The sequence below is a fragment of the Camelina sativa genome, chromosome 15, assembly GCF_030686135.1.
Source record: "Camelina sativa cultivar CO46 ecotype springtype chromosome 15, ASM3068613v1".
In the NCBI taxonomy this organism is placed as follows: Eukaryota; Viridiplantae; Streptophyta; class Magnoliopsida; order Brassicales; family Brassicaceae; genus Camelina; species Camelina sativa.
The window spans coordinates 23,836,668-23,857,274 of NC_141894.1; the positions used below are offsets into that span (position 1 = coordinate 23,836,668).

At 40.4% G+C, this 20,607-nt stretch overlaps 1 protein-coding gene, 1 long non-coding RNA gene and 1 other non-coding gene across 3 annotated transcripts; 2 read left to right on the forward strand and 1 right to left on the reverse strand.

Moving 5' to 3' along the window:
* Window positions 1-4,190: 4,190 nt before the first annotated feature.
* LOC104747324 (uncharacterized) lies at window positions 4,191-4,829 on the reverse strand. The gene is made up of 2 exons (XR_761127.3): window positions 4,539-4,829; window positions 4,191-4,433 (listed from the first exon to the last, which is right to left on the reverse strand). It is a non-coding gene; the product is annotated as an uncharacterized LOC104747324 (long non-coding RNA).
* Window positions 4,830-13,064: 8,235 nt separating this feature from the next.
* On the forward strand, window positions 13,065-13,538 carry LOC147927004 (uncharacterized). The gene has a single exon (XM_087487266.1). The coding sequence runs from the start codon at window positions 13,065-13,067 to the stop codon at window positions 13,536-13,538; it is 474 nt and encodes a 157-aa protein (XP_087343392.1).
* Window positions 13,539-17,718: 4,180 nt separating this feature from the next.
* On the forward strand, window positions 17,719-17,824 carry LOC147927005 (small nucleolar RNA R71). The gene has a single exon (XR_015583101.1). It is a non-coding gene; the product is annotated as a small nucleolar RNA R71 (small nucleolar RNA).
* The last annotated feature ends 2,783 nt before the right edge of the window (window positions 17,825-20,607 follow it).

The window sequence follows — 20,607 nt, forward strand, 5'->3', positions numbered from 1 at the left end:
CTGAGCATCTTCTAGACTTGTTCTCACAAAGTAAAGAATCTACACAAGCAGGCATTAAGCAATACATCTCAAACCAAACAAGACCTCTAATCTCTTAGCAAGCCTAATGGTAAGCTCTAGATCTAGCCTTATCTATGCTTCCTAAACATTGGTGTGATGCTAAGAAGCTTGAAATCAGATTCTACCCTCTCAGATATAGAATCAGCATTAAGATCATCTACCCTAGAAGAGATCTACAACAATCAAGCTTGACCAAATCACACAAACCACAAGATCAGTCCATCCTAACCATCCTAAAGATCCTAAGCAAACGACTCACAACAATACATGATTAAACAAGTCAAAAACCCAGAAATTATTGAAACTTGCATTATTAGAAAGATAAAACAGAGATCTTTAATATTGATGATAGGATCAAACTCAAATTCTCAATATTAAGAAAGTTATGAAACTAACAATATTGAAGAATTTAGTCTTTTTCAAGTACAAAATCTAGGAAAAACAAAAGTGCAAAAAGGAATAAATCCCAAAAGGGTAAAAACTAGGTTTAGAGAATATCTAAAAAGCTGGACTCCTTTGGTGGCTGCAGGTACAAGGCTTTATATAGGAAGAGAAGTGGAAGCCCTAAAAATGGAAAAAGTCAAAGTAGTCAACGGCTCGGTCAACTCGACCTGTGCTCGGTCGAGTGGCAGGTCGAGCTGGCTTCTCTCGTGCACTCTCCACTCAGTCAAGTCCATCTCCCCACTCGGTCGAGTGCTTGGTCGAGCTGGACTCCGGACCTTGGTTCTTCAGCCTTAACTCCCTTGCTTTCCCTTCATGATTGCTTCACTTCTCCTAAGCATTGCTTCCATACTCCTTAAGCTCCAAAATCACCTGTTTAAGCATGTAAAGATGCAAATGCAATGCAACTAAACTCTAATGCATGACTAGTCCTAAAGCTACACAATAATGGTGAAAATGGCTAACAAAAAATGCAAAAGATGTGAATAAACTAAGGGAAAACATGGTAAAATATATGAACATCAAGAGATCTTGAGTTTCAGGTAGGAGACAGAGTGTACCTCAAGATGGCCATGTTGCGGGTCCGAACAGGTCATTGTCAGAGACTAAGTTGAGTCTGAGGTATATGGCTCCATTCAGAGTGATTGAGCGGGTTGGACCAGTGGCATATAGACTGGAGTTACCTAAGGTTATGCGTGCATTCCATAAGGTTTTCCATGTGTCTATGTTGCGGAAGTGTCTTCGTGAGGGTGAGCAGGTGTTGGCTAAGATTCCGGAGGATCTTCAGCCTAACATGACTTTGGAGGCGAGACCAGTGAGGGTTCTCGGGAGGAGGATCAAGGAACTTCAGAAGAAGAAGATTCCTTTGATGAGAGTCCTTTGGGACTGTGATGGTGTTGAGGAGCAGACTTGGGAGCCTGAGGCGAAGATGAAGGCAAGGTTCAAGAAGTGGTATGAGAAGCAAGCCGCGACTTGAGCTTGTTTAGCCTGGTCCCATCTGTAATCCGTGGTTGGAGCGGGAATGGAATATTCCAGTCCATCTCTCTTGTTTACTCGGTCGCTTGGGGTTGTTGGTTGTGCGACTCAGTAACAAGATAAGGTGGTGCTCGGGGTACAAGTTTCCGTGAGACGGGGTTTTTAGAGGAAAGTTTCCTGAAATAGGAGTTTCCAAAAATGGAAAGTGCTAAATATGGAAAGTTTTACGGGAGTTAGAGTTTGTCCATGTTAGCGGTGGAGAGCCTTGGAGGGCTTGTGTGGCCTTAGTGACAGACTTTCGAGTCAGTGTGCCCATGTGTGGCGGTCTTTTTAGACATTGTGTGGCCTTTGTGGCGGGCTGTTTAGCCGAGTGTGGCCTTTGTGGCAGGCTGTTTAGCCGTGTGTGGCCTTTGTGGTGGGCTGTTTAGCCATTGTGTGGCCTTTGTGGTGGGATGTTTAGCCACTTGCGCGGCTTTTGTGGCGGGCAGTTTAGCCAGAGTGTCTTTGGGACAGTTCTTCGGGACAGATGGTCTTTGTGACGGTCCTTCGGGACGAGTAGCCTTGGTGGCGGTCCATTTTAGGACATTTGTTTTGCCTTGGTGGCGGTCCTCTTTAGGATATTTTGTTTGGCCTTGGTGGCATTTCTCTTTAGGACATCTTGTTTGGCCTTAGTGGTGGCCCTTGGGGCATGTATATGATCCTTGTGTGGTCATGAGGTATTCCAGTGAGGGGATATGTGGTTGGTAGGACTCAGACGTGTTCAGAATTGTTTGCTTGCTTCTCTTGGAGGACTTAGGTTCTCCTAGTACTGCCATATTCAGAGACTTTGTGGCTTGGGAATATGGTTGGTATATCGACTTCGGATGACAATCCGGGGGCGCGCTGTATGGTGGCAACCCGAGAGACTAGTTTTGGATTTTTCCTTATATATTTTATGGCATGCGGGTTTAGGCCCGATGAGGAGCCAACATTGGCATGCAGACTTAGGTCTGATGAGGAGCCAATGAAAACTCAAGGTTTAGGCCTATGAGTAAAGGAAAGTCCAAAAAGTCAAGAGCAAATAACGTCTCGAGCGTGAGTCTATCGCCTAAAGGTGACCTTCTGTAGATCGGTCGGAGGAGTGCGGGCGGTGGAGACGGTTGCACGGGAGTCCTTGGCTGATGGTTGTTCAAGATTTGAGGACGAATCTAGATTGGTGGGGGAGAATTGTAACATCCGTGAACCAGAATCCCAGTTTGGGAATTGCATCGGTCGATGCAGTTGTTGCATCGGTCGATGCAAGTTCAAGTTCCTGCGTTTTGATTTAAGGCAAACGCTGCGTTTTGGGTGAAGGAAAACCCTTAACACGATTTTTTGTCTCATTCGTGGGTTGTGGCCGTTTTTTAGGGAGAACGAAAGAGAGAAAAAGTTCCTGAGAAGTTTTGGAGATTTTGGGTGATTGGTGGCATTTCTTGGTGAGATCTGAGGCTTAGAACGTTGTAGGAGCTTCCTAGAGGCGTTTCCTCCTTGTGTTTAGGTTCAGATTTGTCTTGGCAAAGGTAAGTGCAGGACCATGGCTTATCTAAGCTAGAGAACTCTTTAATCTGCTTGTTGTGTGATGTTAGACTTGTTAGATTGTTGCTATGGATGTTAGGAAGCTTTCTTGTGGCTTGGGATCGAGTTTTGTGGTTGTAGGAACGAAGATCCGGCGAGAAGCTTTGGAGGAAAACGATGCTCGGCATTGCATCGGTCGATGCATTTTGTGCGTCGGTCGATGCAGATGCGAGGACGGCGCGTAAACTCTAGGATTTTCGTGTTATGTCAAGCATGTGTCGGTCGATGCATTGGGAGCATCGGTTGATGCAAGTTAACCTTGCATCGGTCGACGCAGATCTTGCGTCGGTCGACGCAACCTCCATTTGGTATCGGTCGATGCATGTTGGTGTCGGTCGATGCAAAGTCCTGGTTTGTTATTGTTGATTGTTGATTGTTGTTTGATGGTTAGAGATGATTCTATTGCTTGTGTGTATAGCCCAGTAGTTGGGAGGATTGCCTTACTAAAAGTTTATAAAATACTCATGCATTGCAATATGTGTTTGTGGTGCAGGTAAAGGCAAAGTGTGATCGTGAAATCAAGGCAATGAAGAGGAGGATGTTTTAGGGACTCGATTGGATGTTGTCTGGCATTGCAATGTTGCTAGAATTGAGTCATTAGAAACATTGCTAGGTTGCTGGTTTCATGTTTTCTGATGATTGGTTATTGGATATGGTTTATGTTATGATATTGGTTATTATTGAATTATTAATGAATATTTGTTGGTATTGGTTATTCTGCTGTTGGTTGTGATTGTGGTTAGGTGGCTAGTGGATATGGGACCAATAACTGTAGTTTAATTATTTATTATATTTATTATTTATTATTTAAAAAAAAGTCGGTCCTTTCAAAAACTTCAAGTATTTATTTTATAGATCTATCTCGTTACCCGACCGAATAGACCTGAGTGTTCGGTTTAATCGGATTATTTAGGTCGGGTTGTTCGGTTTAAGGGAAATTCGGTTTCTTAAAAATTCCACCGAATAGACCCGAATTAAAATTCAGTTCGGATCGGTTTGGATGTCGGTTTGTTCGAGTCAATCGGCTAAAATTTATATTCCAAAATTGAACCGATATTCTTTTTCTTCGGTTTATTCGGTTTCTATTTCGGTTCACATATTAAAAATATGAAAATTTACTCTATCACAAAATCAAAATCTGACTAAAAACCATTACAAATACAATAAGAGGCCCAAAATACAGTTAACAAAAACCCAAACATACAATTAATATAGCCCAACCCAATAAAATATTAGGGTTTTCGCAAAAATATGAGCCGCTGGTTGAGCGGCTGCGGCTGCGACTGTGATGGAACCGTGACAGCAACGACGTTCTCCGCCCGTCATATTCCCTGAGGGTGATGAATCCGTTTCTAACATTTTCACTAAAACAAAAAAGGAAATAACTATATCAGTCAAAATAATCACGAAATCTAAGATCTATACAATGAAACAACATGCAAGACCAATAATCAAATCTGAACACGAACCTCACGCTGTAAACTCATTAAAGGCGGATTAAGTTGATGGAGATTTTCAGTCATAGCTGCCATGGATTTTTTTTTCAGCCAGCTGCCATGGATTAAAGCTTCAGATTTAAAAGAAAAAACAATGATGGGAATGTGAAGAGAAAGACGAGAACGAAGAAGAGAAAGAAGTAGTAGAGTCTAGAAAAAGAGAATGGAGAAAGAAGAAGAAGGAAGATCGTAAAGGAGAAGAGAGTGAAGAAGGAGGCAGAGATCTTTTTTTTTTTCCTAGGATCGTTGTAATGGATTATATCTAGGGTTTTCTGTTTTTATACCATGTTCCTTTAAGCCGAATAAACCGATCGGTAATCGGATACCAAACCGAGAAAACCGATTTCCGAACTCATAAAATAACCCTAACGATCGGTTTACTCCTCCTCTCTCATTTATTGCCAAAAACCGAATGTTTCGGTTTGATCGGTTCGGTTTAATCGGTTTTTGCCGATTGCCCAGGGCTATATTATTAGATTCATTACTCAACCCCTTAATACCCGCTTTTTAATGTTTATTAAATAAAATGTTTTGGAATGACTTTGCAACATAAAAATATAAGTTTTTAATTTTGAAGTTTGTAAATTTACATTTTTAGAACTATATCTTGCATATGTTTCTCATTTATCTATTTTTACCGGGTATTCTTTTTAATTGTAATTTTTTACGTAAAGGTCGGAATAAGGTATCTCAAAATTCAAGAGTATTAATTCTTCCCATGTCCAACCCTATTCCACCAAATATGAAAAATAAATATAGAAAAGAAATATGAAAAGTCGTATAAAGTCAAAACTAAAAACTTATATAATTTTATGTTGCAAAGTCATTCTATAACACTCTATATAATAATAATAATAATAATAATAATAATAATAATAATAATAATAATAATAATAATAATAATAATAATAATAATAACAGTAATCATAATAATAATAATAATAATAATAATAATAATAATAATATATTGGTAATATATATTATATGAGTGTTTACATGATTTCTCCACTAGAGGATATAAAGACCAACCAAATACTTAGCCGAAATGTTTAAGAAACAAAAACATAATTTTTTTTCCATAAAAAACGAAAAAATATATTTCGGAATGAATGTTATTAATTATAATCTCTTAACCATTGTCAAAAATTATAAAATATTTTCTTTTGTTGATGTGGAATCAAATATTTGAAAATGAAAAATAGAGAAAAATATCATATTCATGAATAAAAAAAGAGCATCTCCTCAAATAGTACTAATAGTACTCATGGCGAGAGCCGGTCCATAGGCTAAGCCAATGAAGCATCAACTTGCGGCCGTATATACTATATACAAAATTCAGCCCAGATTTATCAAAAAATTCTCTGGTCTAGTAGTGTTAGGAGTGTTAGTGGAGACTCACTCATCGGGAGTTTGAACAACCTATGGCTCATTTTAATAAATTTTTCGTCTTTGTTATAATTGAAAAGACCGACCTTTTTTTTAATAATAAATAATAAATATATAATATAATATAATAATAAACTACAACTAGTGGTTCCACAACCACTAGCCACCTAACCACAATCACAATCATCAGCGGAAAACATTACCAATATCCAATATATATAAATAACCAATATTAATTCCATTCATAAACTAATGATCCATACAACATCCAAAGAACCAGCAATCGTAAACAACATTCAAGGACTCCACTCTAGCAGCCTAACAGAAGCCAGACAACCAAACGAACCACTAGAACATCCTCCTCTTCATTGCCCTGATTCCACGGTCACACTTTGCCTTTACCTGCACCACAAACACATATTGCAATGCATGAGTATTTAATAAACACTAAGTAAGGCAATCCTCCCATCTACTGGGCTATACACACAAGCAATAGGGACATCTCTAACCATCAACCAACAATCAACAATCAACAATCAACAATCAACAATAAACAAGCCAAACAACACATAAACAAGCCGATTAGAGAAATCTCCAGCTTAGATAAGCCATGGTCCTGCACTTACCTTAACAAGTGATTCACAAAACTAATTACAACCAAATGAGAGGCTTTCCAATATCCAAGAACAACCAAACTTGTTCCTACAACCAATCACAACAACAAACAAATATTGAAAACAAACTGCCAGAAAAAACAGAAAAGAACAACCTCACAAGTCAAACCACGAAATCAAAACGAACCGTTAACTTTCTAATCCCTCCAGTAAAAAAGCAAGGTCTATACGTCCAGAAGCTTCACCTAAAATTTCAGCACGATCGGATCTCAGATGAAACCACAATCATTCCCGTAACACCCGGTGGTCTCAATCCGCGAATGAGAAGAATCGCCCCACGAAACTGTCAATATCTCCTAGAATATTAACCCAAATTCACTTCTTTAAAAAGGAGATTGTACGAAAATCTCTTAGCTACAACCCTACCAAAACTCAGTACCTTTCAAAACGATTTGACCAGTCGAATTCTCCTTCTCCCAAACCCTGACAGTTCTGTTTCTCTCTTAACTCTAAGGAAAAAGCTTGATCTCCTTCTTTTTCTCCTTTACACCAAATAACCAACACTTAACTCTCTTTATCTCCCTCTCTCTGATGACAATGTCGACCAAAGCACAAAAGAGGAGGAAGTGTCGACAAAAAGAAGGAGAAATAAGGGTTTTTGGTTTAATTAAATTAAACCAGAATTTAATTAAACCAAAAATCAATATCCTTCGGTTTTTCCTACATCCCAATTTTAGAAAGAGGCTGTTACAATTCCCCCCACCACCAACATAGATTCGTCCTCGAATCTCGAATGATCATCAGCCAAGGACTCTCGTGCAACCGTCTCCACGGCCCGCACTCCTCTGACCGATCTACAGAAGGTCACCTCTAGGCGATAGACTCACGCTCCAGGCGTCATTTGCTCCCGACTTTTGGACTTTCCTTTACACATAGGCCTAAACCTTGAGTTTTTATTGGCTCCTCATCAGACCTAAGTCTGTATGCCATAATGTTGGCTCCTCATCGGACCTAAGCCCGCATGCCATAATATATATGGAAAATCCAAGACTCGTCTCTCCGGTTGCCACCCTATAGTGCGCCCCCGGATCTTCATCCGAAGTCGATATACCAACCATATTCCCAAGCCACAAAGTCTCTGAATATGGCAGTACTAGGAGAACCTAAGTCCTCCAAGAGCCGCGAGCAAACAATTCTAAACATGTCTGAGTCCTATCCCTATCCAGGTTTCCTTCCCGTTGCTCGCGTAAAACATCTCAATGTCCTACCAACCACATATCAATTCACTGGAATACCTCATGACCACACAAGGATCATATACATGCCACAAGGGCCGCCACAAAGGCCAAACAAATGTCCTAAAGAGGACCACCACCAAGGCCAAACAAATGTCCTAAACAGGACCGCCACCAAGGCCACTCGTCCCGAAGGACCGTCACAAAGACCATCTGTCCCAAAGGACCGTCACAAAGACCATCGGTCCCGAAGGACCGTCACAAAGACACTCTGGCTAAACAGCCCGCCACAAAGGCCAAATAATTGGCTAAACAGCCCGCCACAAAGGCCACACACGGCTAAACAGCCCGCCACATAGGCCACACAATGTATAAAAAGACCGCCACACATGGGCACACTGACTCAAAAGTCCGCCACCAAGGCCACACAAGCCCTTCCATATTTAGCACTTTCCATTTTTGGAAGCTTTCCACTTTTGGAAACTTCTATTCCAGGAAAACTTTCCTCCAAAACCCCGCCTCACAGAAACTTTGTACCCCGAGCACCACCCCATCTTGTTACTGAGTCGCACAACCAACCACCCCAAGCGACCGAGTAATAATAGAGATAGGCTGGAATACTCCATTCCCGCTCCAGCCATGGATTACAGATGGGACCTAGCTAGACAAGTTCAAGTCGGGGCTTGCTTCTCATACCACATCTTATACCTTGCCTTCATCTTCGCCTCAGGCTCCCAAGTCTGCTCCTCAACACCATCACAGTCCCACAAGACTCTCATCAAAGGAATCTTCTTCTTCCAAAGTTCCTTGTTCCTCCTCTCGAGAACCCTCACTGGTCTCGCCTCCAATGTCATGTTAGGCTGAAGATCCTCAGGAATCTTAGCCAACACCTGCTCACTCTCACGGAGACACTTCCGCAACATAGACACATGGAAAACCTTATGGAATGCACGCATAACCTCGGGTAACTCCAGTCTATATGCCACTAGTCCAACCCGCTCAATCACTCTGAATGGGCCCATATACCTCGGACTCAACTTAGTCTCTGAGAATGACTTGTTCGGACCCTGCAACATGGCCATCTTGAGGTACACTCTGTCTCCTGCCTGAAACTCAAGATCTCTCCTCCGCCTATCAGCATAACTTCTCTGCCTATCCTGAGCCTCCTTCATGTTCAGCTTGAGAACCCGAATCTTCTTTGAGGTCTCCTGAACAAAACTAGCACCAAACATGCTCCTCTCCCCCACCTGAGTCCAGCATAATGGTGTATGACATGGTCTCCCATACAAAGCCTCATAAGGAGCCATCTTAATACTCGCCTGATAACTGTTGTTGTAAGCAAACTCTACCAGGTTCAGGTGATCCGCCCAATGGCCACCCAATCCAACACACACATCCTCAGCAAATCCTCCAGCGTCTGGATTGTCCTCTCAGACTGTCCATCTGTCTGGGGATGATAAGTTGTACTCATATGCACCTTAGTGCCCATCTCTGCCTGAAATGCCTTCTAGAACACCGAAGTGAACTTAGAATCCCTATTAGACACAATGTTCGCCGGCACCCCATGCAATCTGACTATCTCCCTCACATACTTCTTAGCCAAGACCGCTGCTCCATCAGTCTTCTTAATGGCCAGAAAATGTGCTGACTTAGTCAACAGGTCCACAATGACCCAGATAGCATCAAAGGTCCGTGACACTGGCAATCCTACTACAAAATCCAATGCGATCATATCCCACTTCTACTCTGGAATGGATAGACTGTTTAGTAATCTGCTTGGAACCTGATGCTCAGCCTTCACCAGCTAACACATGTCGCACCTCGCGACCCAACTAGCTACAACCTTCTTCATCCCGGCCTAATGATAGTACCTCTTGAGATCACGGTACATCTTAGTCGCTCCTGGATGAATAGAAAACATGCTCACATGAGCCTCCCTCAAGATCTCCTATCTCAAATCCTCATCCTTGGGCACAGAAATCCAACCGCGCCCCAAGATAGTACCATTCGCTGAGACCTGATACTCTGAATCAATATCCTTAGAGACATTCACCAGCCCCAAATCCTTCCCCTGAGCCAACCACACCCTGCTCAGAAGATCCGCTCCATAAGCCGCCTCCTAACCCAATGGTTCTCGAGAAACCGCACACAAGCTCAACGCACTGATCTCTCCTACCAGAGACTTCATCTCCTGGTCCTGTAGTAACCTGTCAAACCAAGGAAACTTCTGATCTCAGTGACATTCTGTAGTCTAGGCAAATCCTGATAGCCTGAATCATCTCCAGATCTATAGAAACTCACTCTGCAGAAACAATGTGACCCAAAGAATCCATCTCACGCTGCCAAAAACTACACTTGCTCAACTTAGCAAACAACTTCTGCTCCCGCAGCTTCTCCAGAACTGCCCTCAAATTCACTGCATACTCCTTAGGACTCTGACCCGGTTCAAACCCCGATAATCAATGCACAACCGGAAACTCCCCACAATGATACACTAGGACGGATGAATCCCTTACTCAACAAATCCTCTAGCTGCTTCTTCAGCTCTGCCAAACAAACACTCAAGTATGCCGACATCAACTCGAAGCCACCTGAATGTCAACCCTCTTGTTCGTCCAAGAACCTCTAGTAACTTGTCTCTTAGGGAAAACTTCCACAAGATAGATTAATCCAAAATTAGCTTTCCGCATAGCTATTCTCCACAACAAATAATCAATACGAGCGTAATAAAACAAACAAGTACCATACGTTCGCATATTTCGGTCTGCATATGTCCACCTATCCGCCTCTCTATCTGTTTTGAAAACATGCATATGTCCACCTATCCGCCTCTCTAGGTCTGATACCTCTTGAGAATAATCTCATATCGGTCATCTACAACCGCTCCATCCTCTTAACATAAGGTGGAAAGTCCTCAACATCAATAGCCCTCGGCTGCACCCCGCCACATGCGGCACAACTAGAGCCTACACTGGTACCCCTCTCGGTAACCGCTCCAACAGCACGCCAACAGATCCGCCAAGCGATCATCTCGACCCTGGGCTCCACCTGCTGCAACCCCACACCTGGGTTCCCAGCACCCCCGGCATGCTCACCGGCTAACCCCCTCTGGTCCCTCCTGATACGCTTGCGACCCTCTGACGTACCTCCTCGTGGAACTCTGGACCACACACTCGCTGGCCTCGGGACCCGCCTGACAATTACCACGACCACGTCCCCGTCCACGACCAACAACTCAAACACCTTAACCACTGATCTTCCAAGAACAGAGGCTAAGAAGCAGAAAACAAATCAATACCACACATAGAAACATAACAATAGCTCACCGTGGAATCTCATTGAAGGCTCAAAGAGGATGTTCTAGGACTCCATGCCACACACAATTGACTAACTCACATAATCAATCTAGACATGCAATCCCAAACATCAGAACATAAACCTAGTGAACCCAAACCTAGAACCGTAAGGGCTCTGATACCAAAATGAAAAGACCGACCTTTTTTTTAATAATAAATAATAAATATATAATATAATATAATAATAAACTACAACTAGTGGTCCCATACCCACTAGCCACCTAACCACAATCACAATGATCAGCGGAAAACATTACCAATATCCAATAAATATAAATAGCCAATATTAATTCCAATCATAAACTAATGATCCAAACAACATCCAAAGAACCAGCAATCCTAAACAACATTCTAGGACTCCATTCTAGCAACCTAACAGAAGCCAGACAACCAAACGAACCACTAGAACATCCTCCTCTTCATTGCCCTGATTCCACGGTCACACTTTGTCTTTATCTGCACCACAAACACATATTGCAATGCATGAGTATTTAATAAACACTCAGTAAGGCAATCCTCCCATCTACTGGGCTATACACACAAGCAATAGGGACATCTCTAACCATCAACCAACAATCTACAATAAACAATCAACAATAAACAAGCCAAACAACACATAAACAAGCAGATTAGAGAAATCTCCAGCTTAGATAAGCCATGGTCCTGCACTTACCTTAACAAGTGATTCACAAAACTAAATACAACAAAATGAGATGCTTTCCAATATCCAAGAACAACCAAACTTGTTCCTACAACCAATCACAATAACAAACAAATATTGAAAACAAACTGCCAGAAAAAAACAGAAAAGAACAACCTCACAAGTCAAACCACGAAATCAAAACAGAAAAGAACAACCTCACAAGTTAACTTTCTAATCCCTCTGGTGAAATGCAAAGTCTATACGTCCAGAAGCTTAGCCCAAAATTTCAGCACGATCGGATCTCAGATGAAACCACAATCGATCCCGTAACATCCGCTGGTCTCAATCCGCGAATGAGAAGAAACGGTCCATGAAATTGCCAATATCTCCTAGAATATTAACCCAAATTCACTTCTGTAAAAAGGAGAGTGTACGAAAAACTCTTAGCTACAACCATACTAAAAATCAGTACCTTTCAAAACGATTTGACCAGTCGAATTCTCCTTCTCCCAAATCCTGACAGTTCTGTTTCTCTCTTAACTCTAAGGAAAAAGCTTGATCTCCTTCTTTTTCTCCTTTACACCAAATAACCAACACTTAACTCTCTTTATCTCCCTCTCTCTGATGACAATGTCGACCAAAGCACAAAAGAGGAGGAAGTGTCGACAAAAAGAAGGAGAAATAAGGCTTTTTGGTTTAATTAAATTAAACCATAATTTAATTAAACCAAAAATCAATTTCCTTCGGTTTTCCCTACATCCCAATTTTAGAAAGCGGCTGTTACAATAATAAACATTTAAATATATATATATATATATTATTGCATGCAGTCACAAAATTCAGCCCGTTATTTTTCTTTGATTGTAGCCTTCGAAAAGTTAGCGACGGCCATGAGTCATGGCTCGTAAACAATTAAAACATAACTTTACTGATGTGTTTAACTAACAAGGTACGATTGTGTGGATCATTTTAAGAAAAAAAATAAAATAAAATAAAATAGAAATAATTATAATATTGTATTGAGTACCACAAATTATTTTATCTCAAGAGTACTTTTTATTTTTTATTTTTTTAAGGTATATCAAGAATATCATAATCATCCACCTCCATCAGTTACAGTAGGGAAACACCGGTTCTTTTGGAAACTCTCCCCAGATCATGACCAAGGTTCCTTCTCCTCTCTAAAAGTTTGGAATCACTTGCATCCGCATGGCCCCTTGGTACCATGGCACTCCCAGGTTTGGTTTAAAGAAAGAATCCCGAAAATGGCTTTCATGACATGGTTGACAATGCTAAACAGACTCACGACTAGGGACCGTTTGAGAAGTTGGAACTTGCAGGTGCCCTCGAATTGTCTTCTTTGTCTATCAGGGGAGGAGTCTCGAGATCACCTCTTCTTCCAGTGCTCTTTCTTGAAGGTGCTATGGCTTGATTTCATTGCATCTCTTCATCCTCCACTGCAACCTCTGACTTTTACAGGATATCTCCATTGGATTAAATCCCCTACCAAAAGCAGGAAGCTCAATGTCATTTGCAATTTGATATTTCAAGCTCTCCTCTTTGCAATATGGACTGAGCGCAATGCGAGGATCCACACTCCAACTTTTTCTTCTGTTGACAAGATCAAAAAGGATATTCAGTTACTGCTCAGACGGCGGCTCATTGGTCTCGATAACTTGGACACTTCTTCAGTCACTCAAATTACACTACATGACACCTTCCTGTACCTATGGTTTTGAAACAAGATCTTTTTCAAGGTCTAATTATGCAATGAATGTATGAGAACATGCAAACATAGACATAAGCAGAGATGATGATGAATGGTATGCAAGGTGTTTCAATACCATTAGGTAGCATAAAGGATGTCAAACCATAAAGAGTGTGATATGTAAGTAGTCAAGATGTGATCAATGCATTCAAGTTAAGCCAAATATCAATTTGATTTGTTTCTAACAACCTAATGACAATAATGAAATGCAATGAACTAAGGCAACTAATTAAGACAATAGTAATGCTGAATTAAATAAACTGTAGAACAAGTGCAATAAACAATACTAAGCAGAATTGACTAATAAGTAGAAGAAAACAAGAACAGAACAATGCATAAACAAGAAAGTAAACTGGAGCTCGACCTAGCACTCGGTCGAGTGCATGGTCGAGTGGGTGGTCGAGTTGACAAGCGAATGAACTGAACTGAAACAAAGCATCAAACAAAATAGAGCAGAACGAAAGTAAACAAACAGCAAGCGATTAAATAGGATTCAAACAGGTAAATCAATAGATAAATAGGGTCCTAAGGATGGATTCATGGGCTGGACTCAAGCTATGATTATCTAAACTAGCCAACAAACCTCAATCAAACATGAGATATCTCTTGACAATGATCTCCTAATACAAGTTAATCCAATCTCTTAGCAATAACAATCAAGCTAAGATACTCTCAATCTAGCTCTCACTAGCAAAGATCATATAAAAGCAGGCATTAAACTCAAATCATTATAGTCAAAAATCAACAAAACATCTAATCTCTTAGCATGCTTCATGATAATCTCTAGCATTAGCCATATCTAGCAACTTAAACATTAAACTAGGTTATGAGGTGTCTACAGGGTCTCCCCTTTCGGCCACAAGTGCCAGCACATATATATAGTAAAGAGGGGGAAGCCCTAGTTAGCTAGAGGACAAAATACAGAGTTGGCTGCAAGTGCTCGACCATGCTCGGTCGGGTGCATGGTCGAGTGGTTGGTCCGTCAAGTAACTCCAGTCTTCGATCAGGAATGATATAGGTTCAGTAAAACAGGTATAACTCTTGAACGAAAGCTCCGATTGCCTTGCAACCACCGGCATTGGAAATATAACTCAATTTTCTACAACTATCATGAAGGACGCCGAGGCTGAATCGTAACGGATTGAGCTTTAGAAGAATGCTAAAGGTAAGAACACTTAGACACATACAAGTACAAGACCTTGTCTACCCAAAGGCACCCAAAGTATTTATCCTATCAATCTAAACCCAAATTGTCCTAGTTCTACCCTTTTTCTTCTTCACTTCTCTTTCACCCTTTTCTCTTTTGATTTTGAAGTCTTAGGAGAGGTTTCTTATTTGATCTTTCTAGTGGAATGGGGGATTCTTTTTTATTGCTATGGTTCTCTTTTCTTCTTATTCTTAAGACATACAAGCTTTTTGCTAGACTTTTCTTATCTTTCTTTTCTTTTCTTTAACTAGAACCATCTTTAATAAAATTTTTACTTCCCATCCTTTCACTAGACTTTGCTTAAACACATTCTCCTCTTAAAGACTCTACCCTTTTTCTTTCTCTTTTTCCTCTTTTCTTTTCATAACAGCCAAGTCCCAAACCCAACAAGTGAACCACCTAGTCCTATCTAGTTTGAAAAATGCAAACTAGAACTACACAAGGCTTTACTCTTGTCAATTAAAACCTAACACATTCTACCAAGCTCAATCCCAAAAATAGGCCTCACACACATAAGAATAAACATGGCTTGAAAAAAAGGTTGGTTAAGGGTAGGGAAACTGATTCTTAATGAGGAAATCAGCTACTTGGATCAAAAAGAGTGGTAAAAAGGAGAAAGATGATCCAAATATGTATATGATATCCATGAGTTTAAACCAATGCACACATTGATAATTGAAAGTCAATATTAGGTTCTTATAAGTAGGAAATGACTTCAAATCACAACATGCTTCAATTTAGACCAAATGCAATGCAGGAATTCAAGGCTTGGTTCAATCTTATGCTTCTAACTACTCAACTAGCATCAATGTACTATTAACTTGGGCATTGATCCTAGTTTAGTGAATTTAAACAAGCTAACAAGGCAAAACTCATCATAGATCCCTAATGCAAATATTAAACAGTCCTATATGAAACATGCTAAACAAGATCCTAATATGCAATGCAAACTACATGAACACTCTTTTTTTTATAAAGATTTTTGCAAAAAAATTTCAAATTTTTAGGGTTTTTCTATGCCTAAGATGCAATGCAAGTATTAACATGATTATGCTAAAAATTTGAAATAAGAAAACAGAAAACAATGTCATATGCTATCTCAAACCCTCACCCAAACTTAAATTACACAGTCCCCTGTGTAAGAGAAATTTGAAAGAGGATTCAAGAATCAAGAAGCAACACAAAATCAAGAAATGCAATGGTATATACAAAGATAGAGTTGGAGTATTACTTGGGATGGGCTGAGGGTGGGATTCATTTTTGGAATATCACCAAGTGCCTAAAGGACCTTCATGCTACATGATCAACCATAACACAAAAGAAAACAAGATCAAAATAACAAGAAACTTAAACCAATATGTACATGGATACCTTTGGGACTTCCTCCCAAGTGAGCTTGTTTAAAGTCTTTAAGCTTGACTTTGCATTCTTATTATGCTTTGGAAGGGTGATATAGAGGTGCTTAAGTCCCCTTTGTTCCCAAAGATTGTAGTACTCCTCTTATTCCTGGGTCAATGCTAAAAGAGTTGTGTGTGCTGATAATACTCAGACCTTGCCTTGCTTTCTTTGGAGAAGAACATCTAACTTTTCCATGAAGCTTCTTGATTTGCCCACTTATCTCCTCATCCTTAGTTGTTAATTCCCTCACTGAATCATGTAGAATGTTGATAGTTTGAAGCTCAGACAAACCATCAAAGAAGGGGTTTCTTGGCTCTTGTTGTTGGTGAAGCTTGGGGATGAAGTCTGGACATTTTGGGTGACTTGGTACCACTCGGTCGAGTGACTTAAGGTGCTCGGTCGAGTGGTAGGTCGAGTGGAAGGCCGAGTGACCTAAAATCTCTGTTTCTACCCCATTCACACCCTTAAAGATTCCAGACTCAGTTTCATGACCTTTCTCTTCAATCCTGAAGGTCTGCCCATCAATAGTTGGCTTCTTCTGCTCAAGCTCTTTAACTTGTGGCTTCTCATTCATTTCAACATCTTGTAACAAAGGTTCATGACTCAATACCATCAATGCTTGCTTATCAATAGAAGCCTTGTACTTTTTCAGCATTTGCTCTTTAAACCGTCCTGGAAATGGCAAAGATGGCTGATAGGGAGGAGGAATGAACTGAACCTGCTTGCTAGATTCTTGAGCAATGACTCGCTCAAGCACTCGACCAGGCACTCGACCAGGCACTCGACCGTGTGCATGGTCGAGTGTATGGTCAAGTTGGGTCTCAAACTCAATTTTCTTCTCATTCTGCACCTCTGGTTGAAGAAAATCCTCCCCATCTTGGTTGTCACTGTCCTCAGGGAGCTTTGAAGGTAGTTCATTGAGAGAGATAGCTTTGGCAGTGGCAAAATCCTTTAGATTGTTAATTGATGTCCCATGGAGTTGTCTAGAAGAAGAAGATTCACTCTTGCTCTCTAGGTGAAGCAGTCTGCAAGTTAAAGCTTCAATCTTGATATTAAGGGCACCATATGTGGAGTCCATCTTGTTTTTCATCTCTTTGAGCTTCTTACTTTTTTCCATATCTCCACTAGCTTGGACTTGTAGGGCTTGCTGAAGCATACTCTTCATCTCTTGATCTAGAGCAGGAGCTTGTTGGGGTTGTTGTTGAGGATAGACTGGGACCATAAATGCGCATCTTCACAAACAACATGTACCTTTTTTTGCTGGGAATCACCTCTTTTGTGTAGAAAAAGCTTATCTATCTTCTCAAGCTTCTCATTCAAGGCTTTTAGTTCCTTTCTATCCCCTTCTTCAGAATAAACACCTCTCCTTAAGCTTTTATCATATTCCTCACAATAATTTCCATTGGACTGAGCAAGGTTCTCCACTAACTCCAAACCTTCATCTACATCTCTATTCATGAAGTTTCCATTAGAGGCTGTGTCTAGGAGCATCTTGATCTTGGGAAGAACACCTCTATACAAAGTACACAACAAATATTCATTGCTGAATCCATGATGAGGGCATTGTCTCTGGTAGCCTTTGAACCTCTCCCATGCTTCACTAAAAGATTCACCATTCTTTTGGACAAATCCTGAAATTTCATTCTTCAAATGTGAAGTCCTTGAGCTAGTGATGAACTTTGCAAGGAATACCTTCTTACATTCAACCCAAGAGGTGATTCTTCTAGGAGGTAGAGTCTTCTCCCATTGATGGGCTTTATCTCCTAAAGAAAAGGAAACAATCTCAGCTTCAATGCATCCTCACTAACTCCATTTATATTGGTGAGGCTACAGAGCCTGTCAAACTCAACAAGATGTGCAAGGGGGTCTTCAGTAGGCAGGCCATGAAATCTGCTGCTCTAAACCATTGAGATCAGACTAGTCTTGATTGTGAAGGTTGTGTTGTGGATAGGAGGAGGCACAATCCCAAATCTTTGAGTATGAGTAGTGGGAGTATCACTATCACCAATCTTCCTTCTGCCGTGAGGTTCAGTCTGATCATGTGGGAGTTCCATTGCCACCTCTTCTTCCGTGTTTTTGAGACTCTGAGCAGGTGCTCGACCAGGTGCTCGAACAAGCACTCGACCGTTTGCTTTGAGGTACTCGGCCGAGTTCCTGGTCAAGTGGTACCTGAGAATCAAAACAGAACACCAGAACAAGAAAGAGGTGAGTAATAGAATAAAAAGTAACATAGCTAAATCTTGAAACAATGAAATCTCGACTGGAACATATAAACACCCTAATGGCAACGGCGCCAATTGAAACAAGATCTTTTTCAAGGTCTACTTATGCAATGAATGTATGAGAACATGCAAACATAGACATAAGCAGAGATGATGATGAATGGTATGCAAGGTGTTTCATTACCCTTATGATGTTGTAGCATAAAGGATGTCAAACCATAAAGAGTGTGATACGTAAGCAGTCAAGATGTGATCAATGCATTCAAGTTAAGCCAAATATCAATTTGATTTGTTTCTAACAACCTAATGACAATAATGAAATGCAATGAACTAAGGCAACTAATTAAGACAATAGTAATGCTGAATTAAATTGTAGAACAAGTGCAATAAACAATACTAAGCAGAATTGACTTAGAAGTAGAAGAAAACAAGAACAGAACAATGCATAAACAAGAAAGTAAACTGGAGCTCGACCTAGCACTCGGTCGAGTGCATGGTCGAGTGGGTGGTCGAGTTGACAAGCAAATGAACTGAACTGAAACAAAGCATCAAACAAAACAGAGCAGAACGAAAGTAAACAAACAGCAAGCGATTAAATAGGATTCAAACAGGTAAATCAATAGATAAATAGGGTCCTAAGGATGGATTCATGGGCTGGACTCAAGCTATGATTATCTAAACTAGCCAACAAACCTCAATCAAACATGAGCTATCTCTAGACAATGATCTCCTAATACAAGTTAATCCAATCTCTTAGCAATAACAATCAAGCTAAGATACTCTCAATCTAGCTCTCACTAGCAAATATCATATAAAAGCAGGCATTAAACTCAAATCATTATAGTCAAAAATCAACAAATCATCTAATCTCTTAGCATGCTTCATGATAATCTCTAGCATTAGCCATATCTAGCAACTTAAACACTGGTGTGATGCTAAGAAGCTTAAGATCTATTCTTACCCTCTCAGTATAAGAATAGCATAGAGCATATCTAATCTAGAAGAGATATTTAAAAAATCAAGCTTGATCAGTTTAAGCAACCATAACTATTACCCAGCCTAATCCATCCCTAAGATCCTAAGCCACTAATAAGATCTAAAAATCATCATGAAGAACACAAACCTAGAAAATGATGATATAGACATGGATGGATAGATAATGATGAGATGAACAGTTTAATACAAAGAAGTGAAAGAAAATACTCAATAGATTCAAAGTTATGAATGTTACAAATCTATGAAAATCTAGAGAAAAGATAAGAGATGATGCAATAATGTAAAAATAGCTAAAAATGGGAAAAACTAGGTTATGAGGTGTCTACAGGGTCTCCCCTTTCGGCCACAAGTGCCAGCACATATATATAGTAAAGAGGGGGAAGCCCTAGTTAGCTAGAGGACAAAATAGAGAGTTGGCTGCAAGTGCTCGACCATGCTCGGTCGAGTGCATGGTCGAGTGGTTGGTCCGTCAAGTAACTCCAGTCTTCGATCAGAAATGATATCGGTTCAGTAAAACAGGTATAATTCTCGAACGAAAGCTCCGATTGCCTTGCAACCACCGGCATTGTAAATTTAACTCATTTTTCTACAACTCACATGAAGGACGCCGAGGCTGAATCGTAACGGAAAATCTACATTCGGATCGATCTTTGAGAAGCTCATTATGAATCCGACCATGTACTCGACCGTGTACCTGCTCGAGTGGTATGGTCGAGTGCCTTATTTTCCCTTCCTGATACTTCCAATCCTCCTGTTTAGCTCCAGAAATAACACCAAGTCTTTCCTTACCCTTTTAGAGCTCCATAACACCTAATAATACTCCAAATGTACAAATGTATGCAATCCATGCTTCTAAACATCCTAAGTGCATATTTGGACATAAATGGCTATAAAACCTAAGGAATCACTTCTATATGATGCAAAACATGAACTAAACAAGGCCTTAAATATGGTAAAATATAGTGACATCAGGTTTCAAAATTTTCGAGTCACTTGAGTTGTCTATTTGTTTGTGAGTTAGTTCTCTCAGGGTCTTCCAACCTTGTACCTTTCTAAAAAACTCAGTTGTATCGTTTTCTTCCATGTTAATTAAAACGGTATTTCCAGGAAAAAAAAAAAAAAGGATAAGAGATTTGGCAAGAGTGATGGAAAGGAGAGGAAGAAGATAAAAAAGAAGAAGAGCGGAGGCAGGATCGATCGCTTAGCTTAGAAGCTAA